At 39.6% G+C, this 20,421-nt stretch overlaps 2 protein-coding genes across 3 annotated transcripts in view; one reads left to right on the top strand and one right to left on the bottom strand.

Annotated features, from left to right (window-relative positions):
* The window catches only part of FGF10 (fibroblast growth factor 10), an 86,400-nt gene extending 74,305 nt beyond the window's left edge, over positions 1-12,095 (bottom strand). The window contains exon 1 of the mRNA XM_082723248.1: positions 10,955-12,095. Within this exon, the coding sequence (XP_082579374.1) occupies positions 10,955-11,309 (355 nt within the window). The 5' untranslated portion in view covers positions 11,310-12,095. The remainder of the gene's footprint in view (positions 1-10,954) is intronic.
* The window catches only part of LOC309860793 (uncharacterized protein), a 190,549-nt gene continuing 181,087 nt past the window's right edge, over positions 10,960-20,421 (top strand). Inside the window, exon 1 of one of the 2 annotated variants that reach the window (XM_082723250.1) lies at positions 10,960-11,264. In XM_082723250.1, coding sequence (XP_082579376.1) covers positions 11,215-11,264 — 50 coding nt within the window. In that variant the 5' untranslated portion in view covers positions 10,960-11,214. The remainder of the gene's footprint in view (positions 11,265-20,421) is intronic. The other variant, XM_082723251.1, reaches the window with a different exon arrangement.

The raw sequence follows: 20,421 nt of genomic DNA, 5'->3' as shown, positions 1-20,421 counted from the left end.
AGCCTTTGGGAATCGGCTGAGAAATGACAAAACCCTTCCCAGCGCTATGTATATTTTAAGAACTTCTGCAGTAGAGACTATTTTAAATTTTTAAGCAACGATAAATGCCATTTGGGGTGGATCAGAAGAACTATTTTGTGTCCCTAATATAAAATCAGTTTTGAGTTTTGGTTTGTTTTGCTGATCAAGCTAGAATTTCAGTATGTTTAGGTTACGTCTATTATACTGTAATTTATACAGCCTTGTAAAATATTGCTCTGCTTTCTCTTTGTTCTTCCTTTACTTCAAGAAGTAAAACAAATAACGAAGGTCAATTTTAAATGAAAAATCTGTTCATGTAACATTTTAGCAGAAAATTGAAGTTCTCATATATAAGGGTATTTATATACCATACCCCCGCCCCCCAGGACAGCACTTTCTAGTGTATTTTACTTAGTGTCTCATAAGGTAGCCCCAGCCTGTAAACTCTGCTCCACCTCCTTTGCCTACTTGTTATTGGCTAGAAACTTCACACAAGGTTCTGTGCTCTCTTTTAGGACATTCTTGCTCCTCTCCTTCTGTCAATGTCTAGCTGGAGTCCTTATCATCAGTGTGATACTGCCCCTGTCATTCATGCATTGCATGGGTTGCTGTCCGTTTCATTTCTGCCCTGCTTCTTTGATGGTTAGTATAAATGTCTTATATTATCTTCCAACCCCTTGTGAGGATCTCTGTCTAGATTGTAAACCCTTTGAGGCTATGGACCAAAAAGGCCACAGTCATGGGATGAGAATCAAGAACCTTCTACAGAATTTACTGAGAGCTGAGCCTCTCTGATAATCCTGGCTCAAAATTATATCATAACTTGGAGCATAATTTGTCTTGAAATATCTCATCTAGAATCACTTTTCTCTTTTTGCCTTTTCTGCAATAATCTCCTTTCCTCCAATCTCCATAGTTACCTATTTCGTCCCTGTTTGTTTTCCTTTGTTCTTTTACAATATGTCCTTGAACTCATGTGTTATCTTCTTAATTTTCAACTCTTCTCTCTCTCCTCAAATTATCTTCAGTTTTCAAATATCTGTTACTAGTTTCTTAATAAACCAGATCTTTTCTCATTCCCCCCAAACTGTAGAGCATTACAAATACTACAATTGCAAATCTTAAATAATTTCAGATGTTCAAATATTTCCCTTTAATAAAAATGCTAGGTGTATTCCTCATTCCTGCCTTTCTTCAGTTCCAGTATTTTTACTTCCTTCTTCAGCAAATAATCTGCTAGTTGCTTTCCTGATCCTTTTCCTTAAAACAAAGGGAAGCATCATCTTTACATTTTCTTTATATAATACCCATTTGATGAGGCCTTATTAGGCACCAGGCACCATTAATCTAGTCCATTCATTAAGTCTGACTTCAAACTTCTCACCACACCCCAGGCTCAGTGCACTGATTCTGTACTTCTTGGAGGAGGCATCACTCGCCATCCTCTTCCTACCCCCAACCTTCAGATGTCTTTTAACCATGAGGTTTAGAATAGTTCCCAGTTGTTTACTTTTAGAGTATACTACTTGTTTCTTCCTAGCATTTACCCCAATTTTTCATCACATCTTTGTTTACTTGATCTTACTTTCTTTCGGTCATGTCTTTAGACTATGAGAGCAAAACCATCGTTTTTCAGTTCTGTATGTACGTGTCACACAGTATCTGACACAAAGCAGGCACCCAATTTCTGCTGAATGAATGAATAATCTCACTTAATTGCGACCATATAGGAAAGAGGAAGGTATTGTTAATGTTATTGTTTTACTGATAACAACTTGCCCAAGTCATACACTGTTGTCTGGCAGTTCAAAACCTTAACTACACCCACTTCTGTGTCTTCAAAGCGCATTTTCAATCCAGGACCATACTTGTAATCAGTTTTAATCAAAGCCCACACTTTCAGTCCCTCTTTCCTACTGCCTCTTTAGCAGGAACTCTGGACTTAGACTTTCTGACTTTGATACCGTGGTACGATTACTTCTGTGGGATTCTTTTTAGATCACAGGTTCTCATTTCAGTTAATTTAGCATGCCATCAAATGCCTGTGCTTGGGTTATATTTCCTTCACACCTTTCTTGTCATGTCAGCCCTTTTGCAATGCTACTCATTAGCTTGATCTCTTTCCTGGGAGTTCAAAACCCTTGTCTCCATCACTCTAACAAAAAGCATGTCCTCCTTCTTCCACAGTCTGTGTCTAAATGCTCTCTGGCTTCTTCTGCTTTTCCTCTGGCTTCGAACATTCTAATTATATGTCCTTTACTGTCTCTCTTGCTTCAGCTTTAAAGCACTTCTGTCGTTTTGTTTATTAAGTTTTTATTCCATAATCTGATCAACATGCTTAGCACTTCTTTTTTCATATTTGTAGAATCATACCCCTCTATGGAAATGTTCCAAAAAATGCCCTAAAAATCTGGTTTACTATATTGGTAATTACTGTTATTAATAACATTGTAAATATAGCTCACTTTAGATGAGAAATAGTTTGTAAATTAATATCATATGTCACCATTTTCCCCATGTTACAAAATATTAATTTTTCTTTTAATAATTCTATTAATAAATCAAATAAAGCTTTGGAAATATATCTATATCTGTATATTTATATAATTTGAAACCAATTGTGTTTTTTTAATTTGAAGTCAATTGGAAAAAGAAGCTTGACTTTTAATTACTATGGTAACAGAGCAATCTAACATATATAGTCAGATTCTGTATATAATAAAAATAAATTTAATTCAGGCATCAATACAAAAAGCCTCTTCCTTGAAAGAAATACGAACACACCTGTTTCTATTAACTCAAATTCTAACTTCTGTCAGTGTCTTAATATTTTTCCAACAAAGATATATGCATTTCTATATTTGGTCAGGTCGGAGTATATATATGCATATGTATTTTACATTTTTTGACAATCATTTTTTTTTTAAGATTTTATTTATTTATTTGACAGAGAGAGATCACAAGTAGACAGAGAGGCAGGCAGAGAGAGAGGAGGAAGCAGGCTCCCCGCTGAGCAGAGAGCCCAATGTGGGACTCGATCCCGGGACCCTGAGATCATGACCCGAGCCGAAGGCAGCAGCTTAACCCACTGAGCCACCCAGGCGCCCCGACAATCATTATTAATAAGAAAACGAGTTTTATTTTTTAAAGCTACATTTGGCAGGGATGTACAGAGAAGCTTTGTAATTTAAGGGAAATCATGAAGTTGGAAATAATAAAAACCTTTATGGTTAGCATTCATCTTCTTTGAAATAAATGTTGACTAAAATAGAAGAAAAATAGTTATTTGATTCTCTAAATCGTCTTTACTTTCTCTCACAAGAGTCCAAAGACAGAAAGGTAGGGAAATTGACAAAGTAGCTAGTAAGTGTTACATGTACTAAAACAAGTTAAAAGAAAGGTAAAAGGAACCTGTAAAAAGAGAGTAATTGGAAACAGAATACTTAATCTGGGGCAAACTACAGAAGGATGATTTAATAACCAGTCAGCATTCATTCACAGAAGGTACTTTTCCGTGGTTTGCCTATTTCACTAAAGGCAAGGCTATAAGAAATTGACCTGAGTGCTGGGATAAGAAAGAATTCACTGGAGATTCAACATGAGAAGAGAATCCTGATGGGGTATGTGGAATTTACATTGCTGAAGAAATTTATCGCATAGACTATAAGCTATCTATCTTGGATGTTGCACATTCAAAGAGGTTGAGGCTGCTGACTCCAAATATGACATGCTGAGCAATGATAATGGATGACTTTCCCTGGCCTAAGTGGAATGGAAAGGGTTTGGAAGGCAGCTAGGCTCACCACTATACCACCAACGCATGGAAAGGGGTTGGAAACCAGGAAAAAGTCGGGTGGGAGGAGGGGACAAGAAAAAGAGGAGGAAAATAATGAAGGACTGAAAAGGCATCATGGTTTCTGAAAAAGTATCAGAGGCAGGGCTACCACAGGTGGCTAATATTTCAGGTGTATAAATGTCTCAAGACAGAACTATTGAAGCCCCTGGGTGGCTCAGTCTTTAAGCGTCTGCCTTCAGCTCAGGTCATGATCCCAGGGTCCTGGGATCAAGCCCCGCATTGGGCTCCCTGCTCTGCAATGAACCTGCTTCTCCCTCTCCCACCCCCACCCCCCGCTTGTGTTCCCTCTCTCACTCTTTCTCTCTGTCAAATAAATAAATAAATTCTTTAAAAAAAAAAAGAGAGAGAGAGAACTATTAGAGGTTGATGAACCTTGACTTGTAGAGACTTTATGAATAAGTCGGGTTATCCTCAACAGGGAAAGGCATCAAACAAGGTTAAGGATGAAAACCAACACATACGTTTTTCAGTAAAGCATGTTAACACTAGGTGCTTGAAAGAAAATAATGATTATAGAAAAATGATCTTTTTAAAAAGTTCTGAACTTTGCAGTTAAACATTGCTATTTGGAATTAAGTTGCAGTTAACCCACACTATTCATAAATAAGTGATAGCTGTGGTGCAGTTATTAGGTTATATTTAGTTGACAGTTACCTGAAGTTGGGGATCTATTGACTTAATCAATACTTTGCCTCTTCTATTAAGGCTAATTAAATGGTTCATTAATCGTTCCATGTCATCTTTCACTGTAGGAAACATGCCAAACATTTGAAAATTCCTCATTAATGATAACACACATACTGACAGATTAGATATAGGTAAAGGTGGACAGATTTAGGCTAAAGAATTATTAGGTGAACTATAAAACGAGGCAATGCTTTACTGCCAGCACTATGAATCTTTCAGATGGTAATTGGATGCACGTGTTAGCAGCAGTAAAAAGTCACTGTCCAGTTGTCCACCTTACATGGGAATCTACTCGGAGTGTCTTCTTTGATTTATTGTTCCAATTAGAACACAGTGTTCAAAGAAAGAACACAACTGACCTGATTTTAAGGCCAGGGAGCCTTTCAGGCTATTATTTGGTGGATGACCTGACTCCCTTTTAGGTATCTTGAAACTTTCTATTTGTGTCAACTCTGTACTGATTAAATGTTTGGTTTTAAACTGATTCTATAAAACATTGACATTTTATATTCATTAATCCTTGGCCAGAGTGTCACTGATGACTTCCCAAGATGCAGGTACATTTTCTTTCACTAAATTTAGAGGCCTAGTTCTAGGCTGCCACTTGACATCCAGACTAACTGGCACAGGTAAAGGGAGCAGGCACTGGGGGCTGGGGCGGGGGAGAGAGGGTTGCGGGGGAAGAAGGCCAGTGATGAAAAGTTAAGTATTTTTGATTGGCAAAACCAAGTAACAACACCACTGGTCACATGGTAAATGTAAATGAGTCTAAAATCATTGCAATACACCATAAAAAATGAAGATATTTCTGCATAAAAGACTTGAGACAAAATGAGGTTCATTATCTTCTAGATTGTGATAAAGCTGTATTAAAATTACATAAACATAAATCTTATGTCTCATCATACTGGAAAATTGAAAAAGAACTTAAATTCTGGGAGGGAAATGCTAATGTTTTACTTATATTAAGCAAGTATCAACTCTTAATGCGAACAAATGTTGGAACAGTAATACTAAAAATGTCATCTGAATTACTCTTCATTGCAGAGTTCACAGAATTAATGTTAAGATAGATTAAAATCACTTTGAACTCATACACATGTATTACTCTTCTTTCTGAAGGATAATAAAGAAATATCATTTGTACTACAATTTTGGATAAGTGTCCAGACATTTAAAGCTTAGGAAAGATGTAGATATTCACAGGCAGCTCATAAATGTGAGGAACATTAGCTCCATTTCAAATGAGCTGTCAACTTTTTTTCCAGCATTTTTGGCTTGTGGGAAGTCAGACATTTGGATAATAAATGGGGTTTGCCTCTGCACATGAAGGTAACTCTGCAGGAATTTAAAGTGCTCATTCATATTCTACTATAAGTTCATTAAACACTAAAAAGATGAACTGGGTGGGATAAGCCTTTTTGCTCTAAACCAGACAGTAAAAGTATAGAAGAAAATGTGCATGCAATGGAGTTTCCTTGGCTCTGTGAGACACAATTTTTCTTTTAAATTCTGTGCTTAATCATCATTTTGAAAACACCTGTTCTTAAAGAATGGGCCATACCTTTGCCTAATAGAATCCTAAAATACCCAAGACCTACCTAGAAATTGGCATTTCTCAGTTCTCAGACTCTAATATTGGCATATGATTTCTGCCAACTCTTTTCTTGGGTTTCTTCTAGTAGGTTATAAATCAGGTTTATGAAGAGGAAACTCTGTAACTGTGCATTTTTTAATGGATTTATGATAAAGCCATCAAAGTGGAGGGTCCATATGGTAGGAATGCAGTAAAGGCAACGGGACAGTGTCATGTAAACATTAAATACAGTGCCTTCCACCTTCATAAATCCTCAGTGCGCATGATTAAGGGCTGTCAGCTGTAAATTATGCAACCAAACTCTAGAAATGACCACAACTTAAAGAGGATACCAGTTGTATATAGGTTTTCTTTCCAAAAAGCCATTGTATATTTATTAGGAGATGATATTCAAATCCCTATTACTTTCTCGCCCTTACTTAACTTTCTATAATAAGTCCTAGTCCTGATTTAGAAGTAATAAGGCAGACCTTTAATCCTAGACAGTAATTTGTCATTTATATGTGGTAAAATACCCTTTAGATTTGTAGACTCATTTTAAAGCCTTCTTTATATATATATATATATATATATATATATATAGCTTGAGGTCTCTACGATTTTGCCCTTTTTAGAGTCGTATATCAGAAGTTTCTGCAACAGCCCAATTTCACACTGGTATTTACAAAAAAAACTTACTTTATTACACGTGGGAACAATTAAACATTTTGCCCTCAGCTGTAAACAATTACTATACACAATGACATTCATGGGTTTTTCTTAAATGGTCATGTATTTCTAATGCCCTTTTCAAGAGATGAGATCTGTGTACATGTATTTTGTATTTCCATAAGCAGATATATTCCCAAACAAAATATGGAAAGAGATATTTCACTTAGAGAATGCACTAACCTTGTCTGATACCGTGTAGCCACCTGCAGTGAGGACACCTTGAACATGTTTCATTTCTGTTCCTCTCCCAATTTACTACTGTTCCAGTTTGAACCTGAAGAACTGTCGGTGTTCATAGCAAGAAGTGATTACGATTTTAGAATTTGTTGTTAAGAGTTCTGAGGCATCTAATTAGAATATTATTGGCATCAATGCTGCCAGTGGTGGAGATAAAAGAAATAACCAAATAGATTTGGTTTCCAATTGAATGACCTTGGATAATTTCCTTTTTTCAGCTTCATCGTTGAAAAGATATGGATAGTTATACCTTAATTATAGGACCATGATGTGTTAAATGATCTATATATTTGAAGAAATAGGCACATGCTACACTGATTTCTCTGTTGTTTCCGGAACTCCTTTTCTGCAAAGACTCCCAAGCACTGTGGCTTTCTGTTTTGAGAATAGCCATTCTTGGCAATCTCAAGTTTAGGGATACATTTTCTTTTCACTAGACTCCCCTTTTCTACCAGTGACAACCGTGGGAGAAGCCCACAGTCCACTCACATCCAGAAGTAAGTCCACCCAGTCCCAGTTGCAAGGGTATCTAACAGCTGTATCCAGCCTTTCTAGGAGGCCAGAACTGGAGCTGAGTGGTAATGTTTCAAGGGCAAAGAGCTAGATGTAAAGAATGATAAAACAAACTTAAATGAGCCTAAGCAAACCTAGTGACAGATACACTACAGCTATTCTAAATTATTCAAGCTTTCTTAGACTTCTAGCTGAAAAAACATAATTCATCTTTGCTCCCTTTATTCTATTTTCATATAATGGCATAGAATCAAACCAAAAACCACCCTTCTTCCACAAAAAAAAAAAAAAAAAAAAAAAGTTATAATCACCTAAATTGCAAAGAGTTTCTTTAGGCATATAATATTTTTAGAACCATCCAATTTCTGGGAACCAGCTTTGGAGGTAGAAGTTAAAAACGATTTTGCAATGCTTATGGGTGATTTCCTTACTTCCCTTTTGTTAGTATTTTGCTGGCAAAAAGCCAGTAAAGCAGTTGTTTAATTACCCAGGACATCCCAAACATGTAACCTCTTAGATAAGCTGTTATTGTATTTTAGCAGCAATAATACTAGGGTCAAAAGTAACAAAGAAAATTAAGCTTCAAATAAGCAAACCTCAAAAGAACAGCTTTGTATATTGAGAATAATTAATAACTTGTTTAGGAAAATGTTACTGAAAAGTGGTTTTTGGACAAGGAACTGACACTCTTCAGAAACCCTAATATTTAGCAGGCTACCATTTGGTGGGCTGTCTGGCTGGTTACCCTGTAGGCATGGCAAAAGTTTGTTCACATGTAATTATGCAACATTTAGACAATATCTTAATGATACCATGTAGTTCAGCTGAATCAGTCCAGCTGGAAACTGTAGCAGTGTTCTGATTACCCAGCCACATGTGAAATTAAGACTTTTTCAACCTCTACTTTTCACTTGCTATGTTTTGATACAGATGTTCTTGGAAAGCCTAAATTATTATGGTTTGACATTATTTAGCAGTAAGTCCTACCCCCTTTCATTTTCAACCATTAATTAACATTGTATTACTATATAAGATATGATATTTTAACAAGGGCTGTTGCTACACTTTATCATATGGAAGAGATATTATTATATTTTGGATAAAGTGGAAATTCTCCACACTAGTTTTTATGCAATAAAAATTATATACTCTTCTCTTCACAGATAAGTCTTGTTGTAAAAATATATTTCTATGTGTATCCGGACAATCATTTTATTAAATAAGCACACACAATTATTATTTTGGAAAATATTAATTTCAGTTGTGTAAACAACCTAGTATAGATTGGTCCTTGTATCACATTATAAAGACAGTTAAAATATACCAATAGCAAAATCAAATTAGTTCAGAAGAAACAAATAACAAATGGAATTTTGCTCAAGGTTAACACTTTGAAAATATATTTATCTCCATGAACTAAAAATACAAAGAAAGGTTTCAGTCAATGGGGATTTTTTTTTTCTTTTTAAACTCCCATCTCACTCTTTAGCAAGTGTTTAGCTTACTTCTTCCCCTATCATCCTACCTGGATGACACAACTCTTTTGTTTTAGAAGTGAACAAAGGTATTAAATTTTAATCAACAACTATAACATCTATGTACAGTATCTAATAAATTCAGGTAACAAATGACTTTCAAACAAAAAAATCATAAATGACATTATTTCAGCCCCTTTCTATGAATCAGAATGGAAAAAAAATAGGTAATGGACTATTTAAAATCTCTATATTAAACACAAGATGGAATACTTTAAAATACTTTCACAAGTACTTTTATTACTTCTAAACATACTGCTTATTTTAGTAAACGGAAACAGCTGCTGAAGAGGAACAGAAATTAATGCTGAATATATGTAGATTCCCAAATAAGAAATCTTAAGTCTTAATTCCTATAAATATTTAAAAAGAAAATGCTAAATTCTGATTAACTGTCTTTCTCCTTAGTACCAGATACTTTTCTGGGCCAAGGTATCTTGGAATGTCCAACCCTTGTATTTAAGTCAGTTGCCAAGAAATTCCCAAACAACTGACACAGAAAGCGTAATTTGGAAGGACCATTGAGATAATGCTAAATGGTCATTAAAGATGTTTAAATGTCATTGTCTACTGTCCTCAGTGTGCCATTACATAGCCTCAGGATCCTTTCAAACAGCAATCAATAGAGAGTGAATAAGTCTCACCACTTGAAAGTAACTAGGAAAGGAAGCCAATGGAATAATCTGGCTTTGCAGGACTGATTCAAGAAGAGACACAATATCTACCCCTCCTCTTCTAGTTCTCCCTCCCTCTACCCAGCCCACAGCCCTGCAAGAAAGAAGTGAAAGAGCTAAAGAAGGAAAGAGAGAGAAGAAAATGGAAAGAAATCCAGGGATGAGGCGGAGGGCATAATTCGTCCTGAGCAGAAAACCTCATCCAAGGGGACAAACTATAGCCATGGAAACAGACTTATGACTTTTACTTTGAAAATAAAAGAATGACAATGAAATTTGTGTGAGGTCTGTGTGAATCCAGTCCCAGATGTTTACAGAGCTGTAGTAGTATGGCTCTGCAATATGAGAGGTTTCAGAAGAAAGGAGTACAACAGGACACCACAAAGCAGCGCATATGCCATTGACAATGCAGACGTGAGTGAGCGTCATGTTACCAAGAGAGAAGGCAGGCAGAAGACAAATAGCAGCGGTGGTGCCTGAAAAGCTAACTTCGTGGACTGCGATCACTCAAACTAACATGAGGGGGGGGGGGGGAATCAGAACCAGAAAAATGTTTGCACTCCTGTTTAGATAGGTAGTGGGGTAAAGACATCGGGGTGGGGAGCCAGCAGAATTGACTTTTCTTTCTTAAATAAAGGTCCCATAAAGCCCCTATAATTGACAGCGGATAATTATTTTCAGCTTGAGGAAACTGTCCCAAAACTCTTAATAAGATTGCCAGCGAAAAGAAACCAAAAGTGTTTACTCGAGCCATTTCCAGAAGGGAGGGAGAGGGGACCTTGAGATGGGGTGCGGAAGGGCTATGGAGACGGAAAGGGGGCATCTAGGCACAGCAACAACTCTCAGCGCCCTGCGTGGTCCTGGGAATGACAAGCCGGAGAGACGGGGCAGATAGGGTGGCAAAGAGTCGGGGGGTGTGGAGGGAGCTGCGCCAAGGAGAGGGGGTGCGGCAGCACAATGTATGGGGGGGGGGAGTGTTTTAGTGTGAAAGTATTTCACTTAATCATTTTACAGGGGTTGGGGACGTAAATATTTAGCTGGCCACATCTGGAACAGATTTCCCCCCCCTTGTGGGATGGGGGGTGGATAATTGGAAGGAGGGGAGCGCGCGTTTGTTACTTACTGTACGGGCAGTTCTCCTTCTTGGTACCGCTGACCTTCCCGTTCTTCTCAATCTTAAGAAAGTACTTGGTAAAAGAGAATAGCTTTCTCCAGCGGACGTCTCCTTGGAGGTGATTGTAGCTCCGCACATGCCTCCCCGCACTGGCAGGGGAGGAGAAGGAGGAAGAGGACGAGGAGGAGGAGGAGGAAGAGGAAGAAGAAGAGGAGTTGGTGGCCTCTGGTGACACCATGTCCTGACCAAGGGCTTGGCAGGTGACAGGGATGGAAGACACCAAGAACAGCAACAAGAAGCAGCAGCAGCAGCCAGGCAGGTGGGGAAAGGCTGAGGCACAATGTGTCAGTATCCATTTCCACATTGTACTGAAACTCTCGGCACTGGAAATTGTCTCATCAGAAGGAACATACTGGAAGGGTAAGACCTGGTGCGAGGCAAGGAGACAGCTGGAGGTGGCGGCCGCTGCTTAGCTCCCTCTGGGCGCGGATCTGGCCAGAAGTGAATGCACCAACATCCATAACTCCTCGGAAGGGCCGGCTGCCTCCCCTGGCTCCTTTCTCGGATCCGCTGCCTTGCGCCTCTCGAGTCTCCCGGTGAATGGTGGACGTGGGTGGCCGCAGTAGCAGGAGCTGGTGGTGGCGGTGGTGGTGTTGGTCCCCAGCGATCTTCACTCCCCTAGGAGTTACTTTGTTCTCTTCTTCACTCCTTTCTTCACCATGGTAGATGCAAAAAAAAAAAAAAAAAAAAAAAAAAAAAAGTCTAAAAAACAGATGACAGCACGGTGAACAAAACCCACAGAGGTCGGGGTGGGAGGCTGGGGGAGAGATCTGCGCCTCTCGGGGGTTGGCACCTTCTCGCCCCTCTCGGCAGAGCCCCCGCCTGCTAGCCGGTTCTAAAAGCGCGTCCCTTTGGAGTTGTCAGAACTGGAGGCGAGCGAGCTGCCGGTCGCCGTTGTTCGCTTCGCCCTCTTGCTTTCTCTTTTTGGTGGTGCCTGTTGATTTGAAGCCTCCAGAAAGTCACTTCTTGTTTGGGGGAGATGGCGGTTGGTGTTTTGTTTGGCCCTGTTTCCCTCCCCCCCACCCCACCACCCCCTTCCTTTGGAAAGCCCGCTTGTAAACAGGTTGAAGCCTGGAGTCTAAATGTCAGTGATTCTAAGCCAGAGGTGGGCTCTGCCTCTGCTGGTCAAACCTCATTTGCAGGGGTGGAGAAGCGGGGGGAGGGGGGTCAAACGGCGGTGGGACATCTGAAACCCTCGGCTGCTGGGAACGCCGGGGAGAGGGAGGGGGAGGGGGCCGAGGCGGGGTGGGTGGGGGGGAGAGTAGGGGAGCAAGGAGGGGAGAGCCCGATGCCTCCGCGGAGCTGGGGGCCGCCGGGTCCCTTCCCCGTGGCCCCGCGGCCGCAGCCTCCGCCCCGCGCCTCCAGCTCCGGCGCGCTGCTGGGAGCGGCGGCGTGCGGGCTGCGGGGCCACCGGCGCGAGCTGCGTCCTCGGGCTCTCCGAAGTTTGCCGTCCTCCAGCCTGAACCGGTCCCCTCTGGGGAGCCCCCTTCTCACTTGTTCTCCGGCGTCGGAGCTTTTCCCCCCTTCCTCTGGCGGGGAAGCACTTGTGAGCCACCTGGAGCTTGCCGCCTGGCCGACTGCTGTCCCCCCTCCCCGGCTCCCAGAAGGAGGGGCGGGCTGGGGGAGAAAGCGGAGGATGCTGTGGATAAACCCTCTGAAGCGGCAGATTATAAACTGGTCGGAGTGAGCACAGAAAAGGGAGACATAATTAGCTTCTTTTCCTCCTCTTCTGCCAGCTTCCAAGGAGGTCTCCGCTTTAATGAATCACTGATTTCTCGCTTCCGTTGCTGAAGTAAAAAGTTCACACTTTGGCCCTCTCTGCCTTTTAAGCTGAGGGAGATTTATCGTCACCCTTAAAAGTCGCCTCTCCCTTGGCGCAAATGAACTAGGGGACCGAAAGGACCAGTTTCTAATTGCTAGCATGAGTCCTTTACTGAATCACGCGTGCACTTCAAAGCGAACGCACTTTACTGAGATTGCGACGATTTACCCATAGGATTTGGCCGAATGTTCTGCTGTTTTCCATGCGATTTCCTTTGCACTTGGCCATAATAGGGGCGTCCTTCTTTTTTCTATGCTTACATTTAATGTTAAGAGGGCTCTATTTTACGATAGAGCTGCACTACCAGTTCTCCCTCCTCCTCGCCCTCACCGGGTCGCTAGCAATGCTCACAGTCCAGGTATAGATAGAACCAAATCCCTGGCTAGGAAGCCTTGCCAAGAATGAAGAGGCACGAGACGCAGAGAACTGTGATAATCGGTTCTGATCCCAGTCAGAGATAGTTCCTAGAGGATCCCTCCAAGAATTGCTGTGTACTGGGTAGGGAAGGGTTGACTGGGAGGAGGAACTGAAGATGTTATGGCGTCAAATATTTGTGTTCTGTAAGGCAGTTAAACATTAGTGTTATGTTGAAGCATATGAAATTGCTGTATTTTCTATTTTTTTGACCTTCCAAAGCGCTAATTTCATATGCTTCAACTTAATAGTTAGACTGCTGTTCTAAGATGGAGAATCGCTTCAAGGTGAACTTGGGAGTTTGACCTCTGTAACTGTAATTGGAAGGGAGCTAATCAGAGGGGCTGGGGTCTGTATGTACAACAAGCCAGAATCCCTACAATGTGCATTTGACCTTAGTCTTCATTGTGAAGAGGAGAAAATACAGAGAAATAAAAAATCTAACTTTAGCGATGGGCATTAGCAATGATTGCCCAATTACGTTGTTTAGTGACCTGAAAAAAATGACTACTTGCATCTGCTTATATTTTCCTATGCATTCAGAGCCTTTGAAATAGAACCATGTAATGCTAGAATCAGGATTTTAATTGCATTTGTTTATAACCAATTGCAATGCTTACTGAAAAGATTTTGACAATGTGGTGAATAGCACAGTAGGTTTATTTTAATTTAATACAATTAGTTTTGATTTTTGTAGCCATTAATTGGAAACTTAAATAAAGAACATACGTCATTCGTATGCTCGAAGTTTTGTTCTTTCATTAAAGTTTGGATGTTTAAAAATGAAATCACTGGGCTAATTTTAATTTTCTAGTTCACAGTTTTATACCTGACCTAACGAATGCTTGAGAGAAAGCATAGTGTTTCCAAGGGGTTTGAGTTTCAGTCCAACTGTTCAGTAGAATCCAAATGTTTGAACTGACAAAACTAATTAAAACTGCATGTTTGTTTTTTTTTTAATGTTTGATGAAACCATACAGTAAAGATTCTGCTGTAAAAAGTTATAAAATAAAGGAAGTTGTAATTTTGAGGTTTCTCTACACTGGACATCAACACTATTGATGCCAGCTTGAGATCCTCTCAATTTTTTTTTTTTTTTTTTTAGACTCACAAAAGACACCCCCTCCTACCCTGAAGGTAGTTCCCCCTCTATTCCCCTCACCCCCACATCTACTGACTTTCTGCTCCAGCAGAGAAAGCTGTTGGGATCTTTGTGAGAAGTTTCATATTTTCATTCTGTTTGAAATGGGAAAAAAAACACATCGTCAGACTTCCATATTAAAATCTAGTTGCAGCAGGTGCAGTGTTTAAAACTTCGAGTCCTTCCGCAGTTCTTCTGTACAGCGTGATGACAGGAAGGGCATTCACAAAACAGCCCAAAGGAAAAGCTGACATAGCTTTTTAGATTATATCTCATTCTTCTTTTTCTTTTCTGTACAGCCTTTCTTTTATAGCACAGTTGAATCCCTAAATACTCCTCTGCTTTGCATTGTTAGGTCACCTCTGAGGTTAGCCCGAGAAAGCCTGAGAAAAGTTCCACAGGAAAGATGCACTATTTAACGGAATTCAATCTCTCCCAATAGATTTGAATCACTAACATAAATGTATGAATGTAGATTATATCTCTGTAATGAGGCCTGAATCATTCTCAGTTACTTCAAAGGACTGAAATTCTACCTTCCTTTTTTAGCAGCAATAATCACGTCTTAATGGGTTCCTTTATTAATTGTTTCTCTGCAGCGATTGAAAAGGACAGTACAAGGTTCAGATTGGAGTGGTGCCTAAACTAATTCTAAAAGGCTGTTTTTCTTTTTTTCCAACCTCTGGAAGGCATGCTTTATTTCTATGTCCTAAACATACCCAGTAATATTGGGCTAGCTCTTTATTGGAAGAAATAGATGTGGCCTTTTGTTTAATGTGATGTCTTAAGAAGCGACTGAAGCTTTTAAAAGCAAGTCCGTGGCAGCAGCCACTGAAGAATCCTAAGCTGTGACTATTTAACCTCAGAGGAGCCGTTTGCGTATGTACTTCCAGATCCTTCGGTAGCTCTTCTGTGTGAGCGGTTTACGTTTTAAGTACGTATTTCCTGGATCCTTTATGTTGCTTGGCACTATCTGTGGTTCGGTGACAAGATGTGTGTTCGCTTATGTGTGATGTAATTGGCAGTGTCAGTAAGCCGCTTCAAATAATAAGAAGTCAGGTCAAAAGTCAGCCAGGCTGTTCGACAAAGTAGACATGTGCAGGCCTCATTTTTGAAGTCTGCAAGGGTAGTCCTTGTGACTGTGTGTTCCAGCCCATGTTCCCTTTTGGATGTGGGAGAGATGCCAGGGTTTTGTTTTTTTTTTTGTTTTGTTTTGTTTTATGCTTTATGTATTCAGTGGAGAGAGAGAGTGTGTGTGTGCACATGCGCACGAGTGAAGGGGGAGGAGTGGAGGGAGATGGAGAAGCAGGTTCTCCACAGAGAAGGGACCCTGATGCAGGACTCGATCCCAGGATTCTGGGATCATGACCTGAGCTGAAGGCAGACGCTTAACCAACTAAGCCCAGGAAGCCCAGGAAGATGCCAGTTTTAAGGCATCGTTGGAACTTCTGGTCTTTCCAGGATGTAGCTAGAGATGATGCTTGTGGTCAGTGATATTTGGGCCAAAGCAAATAGTGATATCTTGTTTTTTTAAGAGGAGGTTTCAACTGAAAGGAAGAGAGGTCTTAAAACACAAGAGAGTGGTATAGAACTCGAGAGCCAGGGGAAAACTTAGCAGTAGTTGAATCCAAGCTCATTTACTTTATAGCTGAAGGAACTGATGCCGAAGTCACTCAGTGGTAGAACAGAGTTTAGAACTCAGATGCTGAGTCCGAATTTTAACAACCATAGGCTACTGTCCTAAATTTTTTGGTAACACCTGCCTCGTCTGTTTTCTCTTTCCTGCCTCTTGGCTTCTCTTCTTCTTATCACTGACCACTCATCACTCTAATGTCTGAGTTGCCAGGGTGGAAATGATAAGGGGTTAGGAAGCTTTACTTATGCAAAACTAATAAATCTTTGCTGTAATAGATTAGCCAGAGAAAAGTAATAAAATAAGTTGGTGTCGAATTATTAATTGGGTACCGGTTGACTAGCCGAATAAATTTTGATGTACATATTTGGCAAAGGGGGCTATGTTATCAAAACTTGTAAAATGAACACAATTAGAAAGCAATGCATGCCACATGCTTGCAGAATAATCAAGAATTTTTTTTCTATATAATCTGAATTTATAAGTGCTCCTCCAGGAAATTCATGGCATCTTCTAAAAAAGTGGATTTATCATTTGATTCTGTTTTCTCTATTCCAGGATTAAATTTTCATAAAATTTGATGTTTCAAAGCATAGGTGTTGGCTTAAATAATTTTTTTTTTCCCCAGGGCTTGACACTAGATTAAATTTTGTATTCCCAGGCTTTCAAACAGTCTTAGCAATCTATTGTGAAGAATGAAAAATGGCCAAGGTAGTGGCAAAGATTTTTTGAAGGAAAAAAAAAATTATGTAAGAATGTTTAAGTTATCCAATAAATCACCAACATTCTTGGAACCTCAACTCTGCCTATTGGCACCAAACACACCAAACATAATTCCACAAAGCTGCTATTTGTCTTCTCCCAGCTGAGGGTAAACAGAACCTTCCCTTGACAAAGCTGTGAAGTATGAAGCGTTCTGTTTGTTGTCTGTGTTTGCAGCTGTCCCTTTGTAGAGCTGTGCCTTCTTCCACTTCAAGCCCTCTAGGTTTCCTAGTCCTGTATCCTTGATCAGAATTTTAAACCCTCTGATAAGTCATTTATGTTTATGATTCAATTGGCAGGTCGTCATGTTTTCTTCAAAGTTGCAGTACCTTACAACAAACATTTATAGGAAGTTTCTTTCTTCGTCCATTCATTAACTGGTTTTTATTTAACTGACGTTTATGGAAACCTATTATGTGCCAGCTGGGTATTGTGTGTGGTGCGGGATTTTACAAATAAATAAGACAGAGCAGCATTTCTTGTAAAAAGCATGAATGAATGAATGAATGAATGATTAAATGAATGAGTAGAATGACTTCAGGTACTTCATTATTAATGGTGAACAAAATAAAGTTATCTTAGGACTCAGAAAGCAAATGAAGAGATTTGAGAGGAGGAAAAAGAGCCTCTGAAATTTTTTTCTGGTTGTCCTACTGTCTATAAGAAGAGCTGTTTTCTGGCTTCACACAGGATCAAGACTCAATCTTTTCTTGCTACGTGACTCGCATTTGGGCTGCATCTTTTCTGCCAACTCAACCTAACTTTCTCTCCTTACCTTCTGCTCTCAGACATTTGGATGCTTATTTTATGCTTTCCAGCTTACTTTAATTACTTCCCAGTAAGAGTTCCCTTACCTATATACTCTTCTATGTGCCTCCTATTAAAACTTATGTATTATCAAATATAATTTGACCTGAAACCCATTCTCCCTACATGACAAATTTTGTCTCTGTTAAATGAACTTCAACAAAGATTAATTCTCCAATAATTACTATTAGAAATATTATTGTGTTGGGAGAATGTGATATTCATGGCACTGGATTTTTCTTGGATTTGTCCCCAGATCCATTTCCAGCCCTCTTCTGCTCAGCTCTTGGCTGACACGTGTGCCTCACCAATGTCCCTTGGACAATGACTTGCTGTTGGTTTTGTTGTGAGAGAAAGAAATCGGCAGAAGATCAGGGCCCAGGAGAGAGAGAACTCTGGGTATTTCTTCTCCTCCTCCTCCTCTTCAATTGACCATAACTTTTCTGGCCATGGCCACGTTCTTCCAGATCCACATTTCCTACTGGATGACCCTCCTGCAGGGTTCCAACTTTGAATGGAGTCCCTGTAATATTATTTCCTCCCCTTGCCCTATAAGCTTAAGGAGTGGTAAAATTTCCTTTCTGTTGCTGGTCTACCATCATTTTTCCTTGCTTGTCTATTTCACTGACCTGTACCTCTATAACTGGTAACTTTGTTCAAGTCTTTTCATCTGAATCAATTGGGATGAATTCTGTGTCATAGTCAGGACAGTGACAAGAATGTACATCTTTTGCAGTGAGTGACCAGTGTGTGGTAATCCATTTTGTATAGGTACAAGGTAACAGAAGAGTGTAATTTAATATGAAGGGCATTGTGGAACATCTTGTGCTTGCTTTCTATGCTCTATTCTTTGAACTACACAAAAGATAATGACACATGGCATTTGTCCTTAAGAAATATATAATTTAGTATTGAGTTATGATTAATTATTGCAGAGATTTTTTTTTAATTTAGTGAATGTCTTTGAAGTTCAAAATCAAAGGTTGCTAAATGTTCAATAAAATACTCTCACACAAATAACTTCAGAAAATTAATCCAGTTAAGTAGAAATTATGTTCATAAATAACATGTATCTGTGGAAAGCTATAGTAAAGGCTCCATATTAAAATTACCTTAAAAAATTACCTTTTTTCTTTTCAATTTATTATGAACAATATAAATGTTTCCCAATCTTTAAAGTTAATTTTTTGTGAGCAAATTTGTTACATTGAACTTTACTTATAGTTTACTTAGAAAGGAAGGAGGGAGATAAATAATATTATTTTCTAGCCTACTTAGTTTTCCTCCAAAGACTATTCTTTAAAACTGAAGATGCAGCCTACCTTATGCGTAAAAGCTGAGTACAGTACAAAAACTCCCAAGATAAACTATATATATAGATAATTTTGTGGACTGATCACTGTCCAGATAATTCCATACATTTCACAGACAAATAACTTCTTACAGAAATGAATATAACTCAGGATTTACAGAGCTTGGATCAAGCCTTTGTCTTTTATTCTCTCTCCTTATCAGCCTGAATGATGATAAAACTGTGAACCTTTATAGGGAGAAAAGACTTGAACTTCCCAATCCTGCTGCCCTTACTTCACAGGTTGGGGGTGGGGGAGAAAGAGGAGGAGGTGGAGCAGATGCAGGATAAACTGGAGCGGGGGTGGGGGGGTGGAGGGGTGGGGGGCTGGGGGGGTAGGGTGAGGCGGGTGGACAGGAGAAGGAGGCAGTGGCCTGGGAAGGTGGAGCAAGCTGCCCAGCCTGAATGTTGAACTACCACGCCTGCACTGAACTAGCAGGATGCAGGAAGGCTTCACATACTTAGAAGATGTAATACACTTGCAGGAACAGCAGTGGCCTCTGCTGAAGCTGTAGGACAGGGAGGGAGAACATTTCATAATCTCCAGGGCGTTTAGCATGTTTGGAAAATTCTCAGAGTTTATTCCAGCTTGTGCCTTTAGAAGAGCATGTCCTTGTGGTTGAGAAGATACTAGACTATCCCTAAATTAGGAGAGCATCTCAATAACTCGCTTGAATCCTAGCTAAGGGATAAAGAGCCTGCCCTCAGGATAAGAGTTTAAAAAAATGTCATTTTGAAATGAATTTTTTGCTCAGGTATGTACAGAGGCTGCTCCTTGTCCCTACCATTCTGGCTTCCACATTCATTTCAGTTGTCAGTGAGGTTTGGATATTCGGGTTTGATATATTTAAATTTTATAGGCAGAGGGAGAAAGGGCGTAGAAACTTTTTGGCTAACTTGTGAGAAAGAAATATTGTTTTGCCTTAAACCAAAGACATGCTCATTTGTGGATGGATTCGGATATATTCTTCCTACTTTATAGCACTAGAGAGCAATGTTTTTTGGACTTATTTATCTTGCCAGTGTTGTTTTTACTGTTTTATCTATATTTGCTGTGGTTAAAAATAGGGAAGTGTATATAAGAAGTGGTTTAATCTTGTATTTTCTGCAATTAGAAACATAACTGTGAGAAATTACTTAACCCATTTCTTACACACACAGACACACACACGCACACCCCTTCAAGTACCTCTTATTAGACATGTAGTCTTTTTTGAATTTTGAAAGTCAAAGCCTGTCAGTTTATCTGGAATTGACTGAAAAAATAACTTTTTTTAACTCCAAAGCATCAATTAGGAAAATGGGCCAAGAGCTAAAATGACCCATTTTCATTCCCCGCCCCCCAGTTTTATTGAGAAATAATTAACATGCATCACTGTATATGTTTAAGGTATGCAGTATGATGGTCTGATCTCCATATATGGTGGATGTTCTCTGTAATAGGTTTAGTTAACATCTATCCTCTCGTATTGATACAAAAAGAAGA

Source organism: Mustela nivalis (genome assembly GCF_964662115.1).
Source record: "Mustela nivalis genome assembly, chromosome: 3".
In the NCBI taxonomy this organism is placed as follows: domain Eukaryota; kingdom Metazoa; phylum Chordata; class Mammalia; order Carnivora; family Mustelidae; genus Mustela; species Mustela nivalis.
The sequence above is the reverse complement of the archived record's forward strand: the minus strand, read 5'-3'. Positions and strand labels throughout refer to the sequence as shown.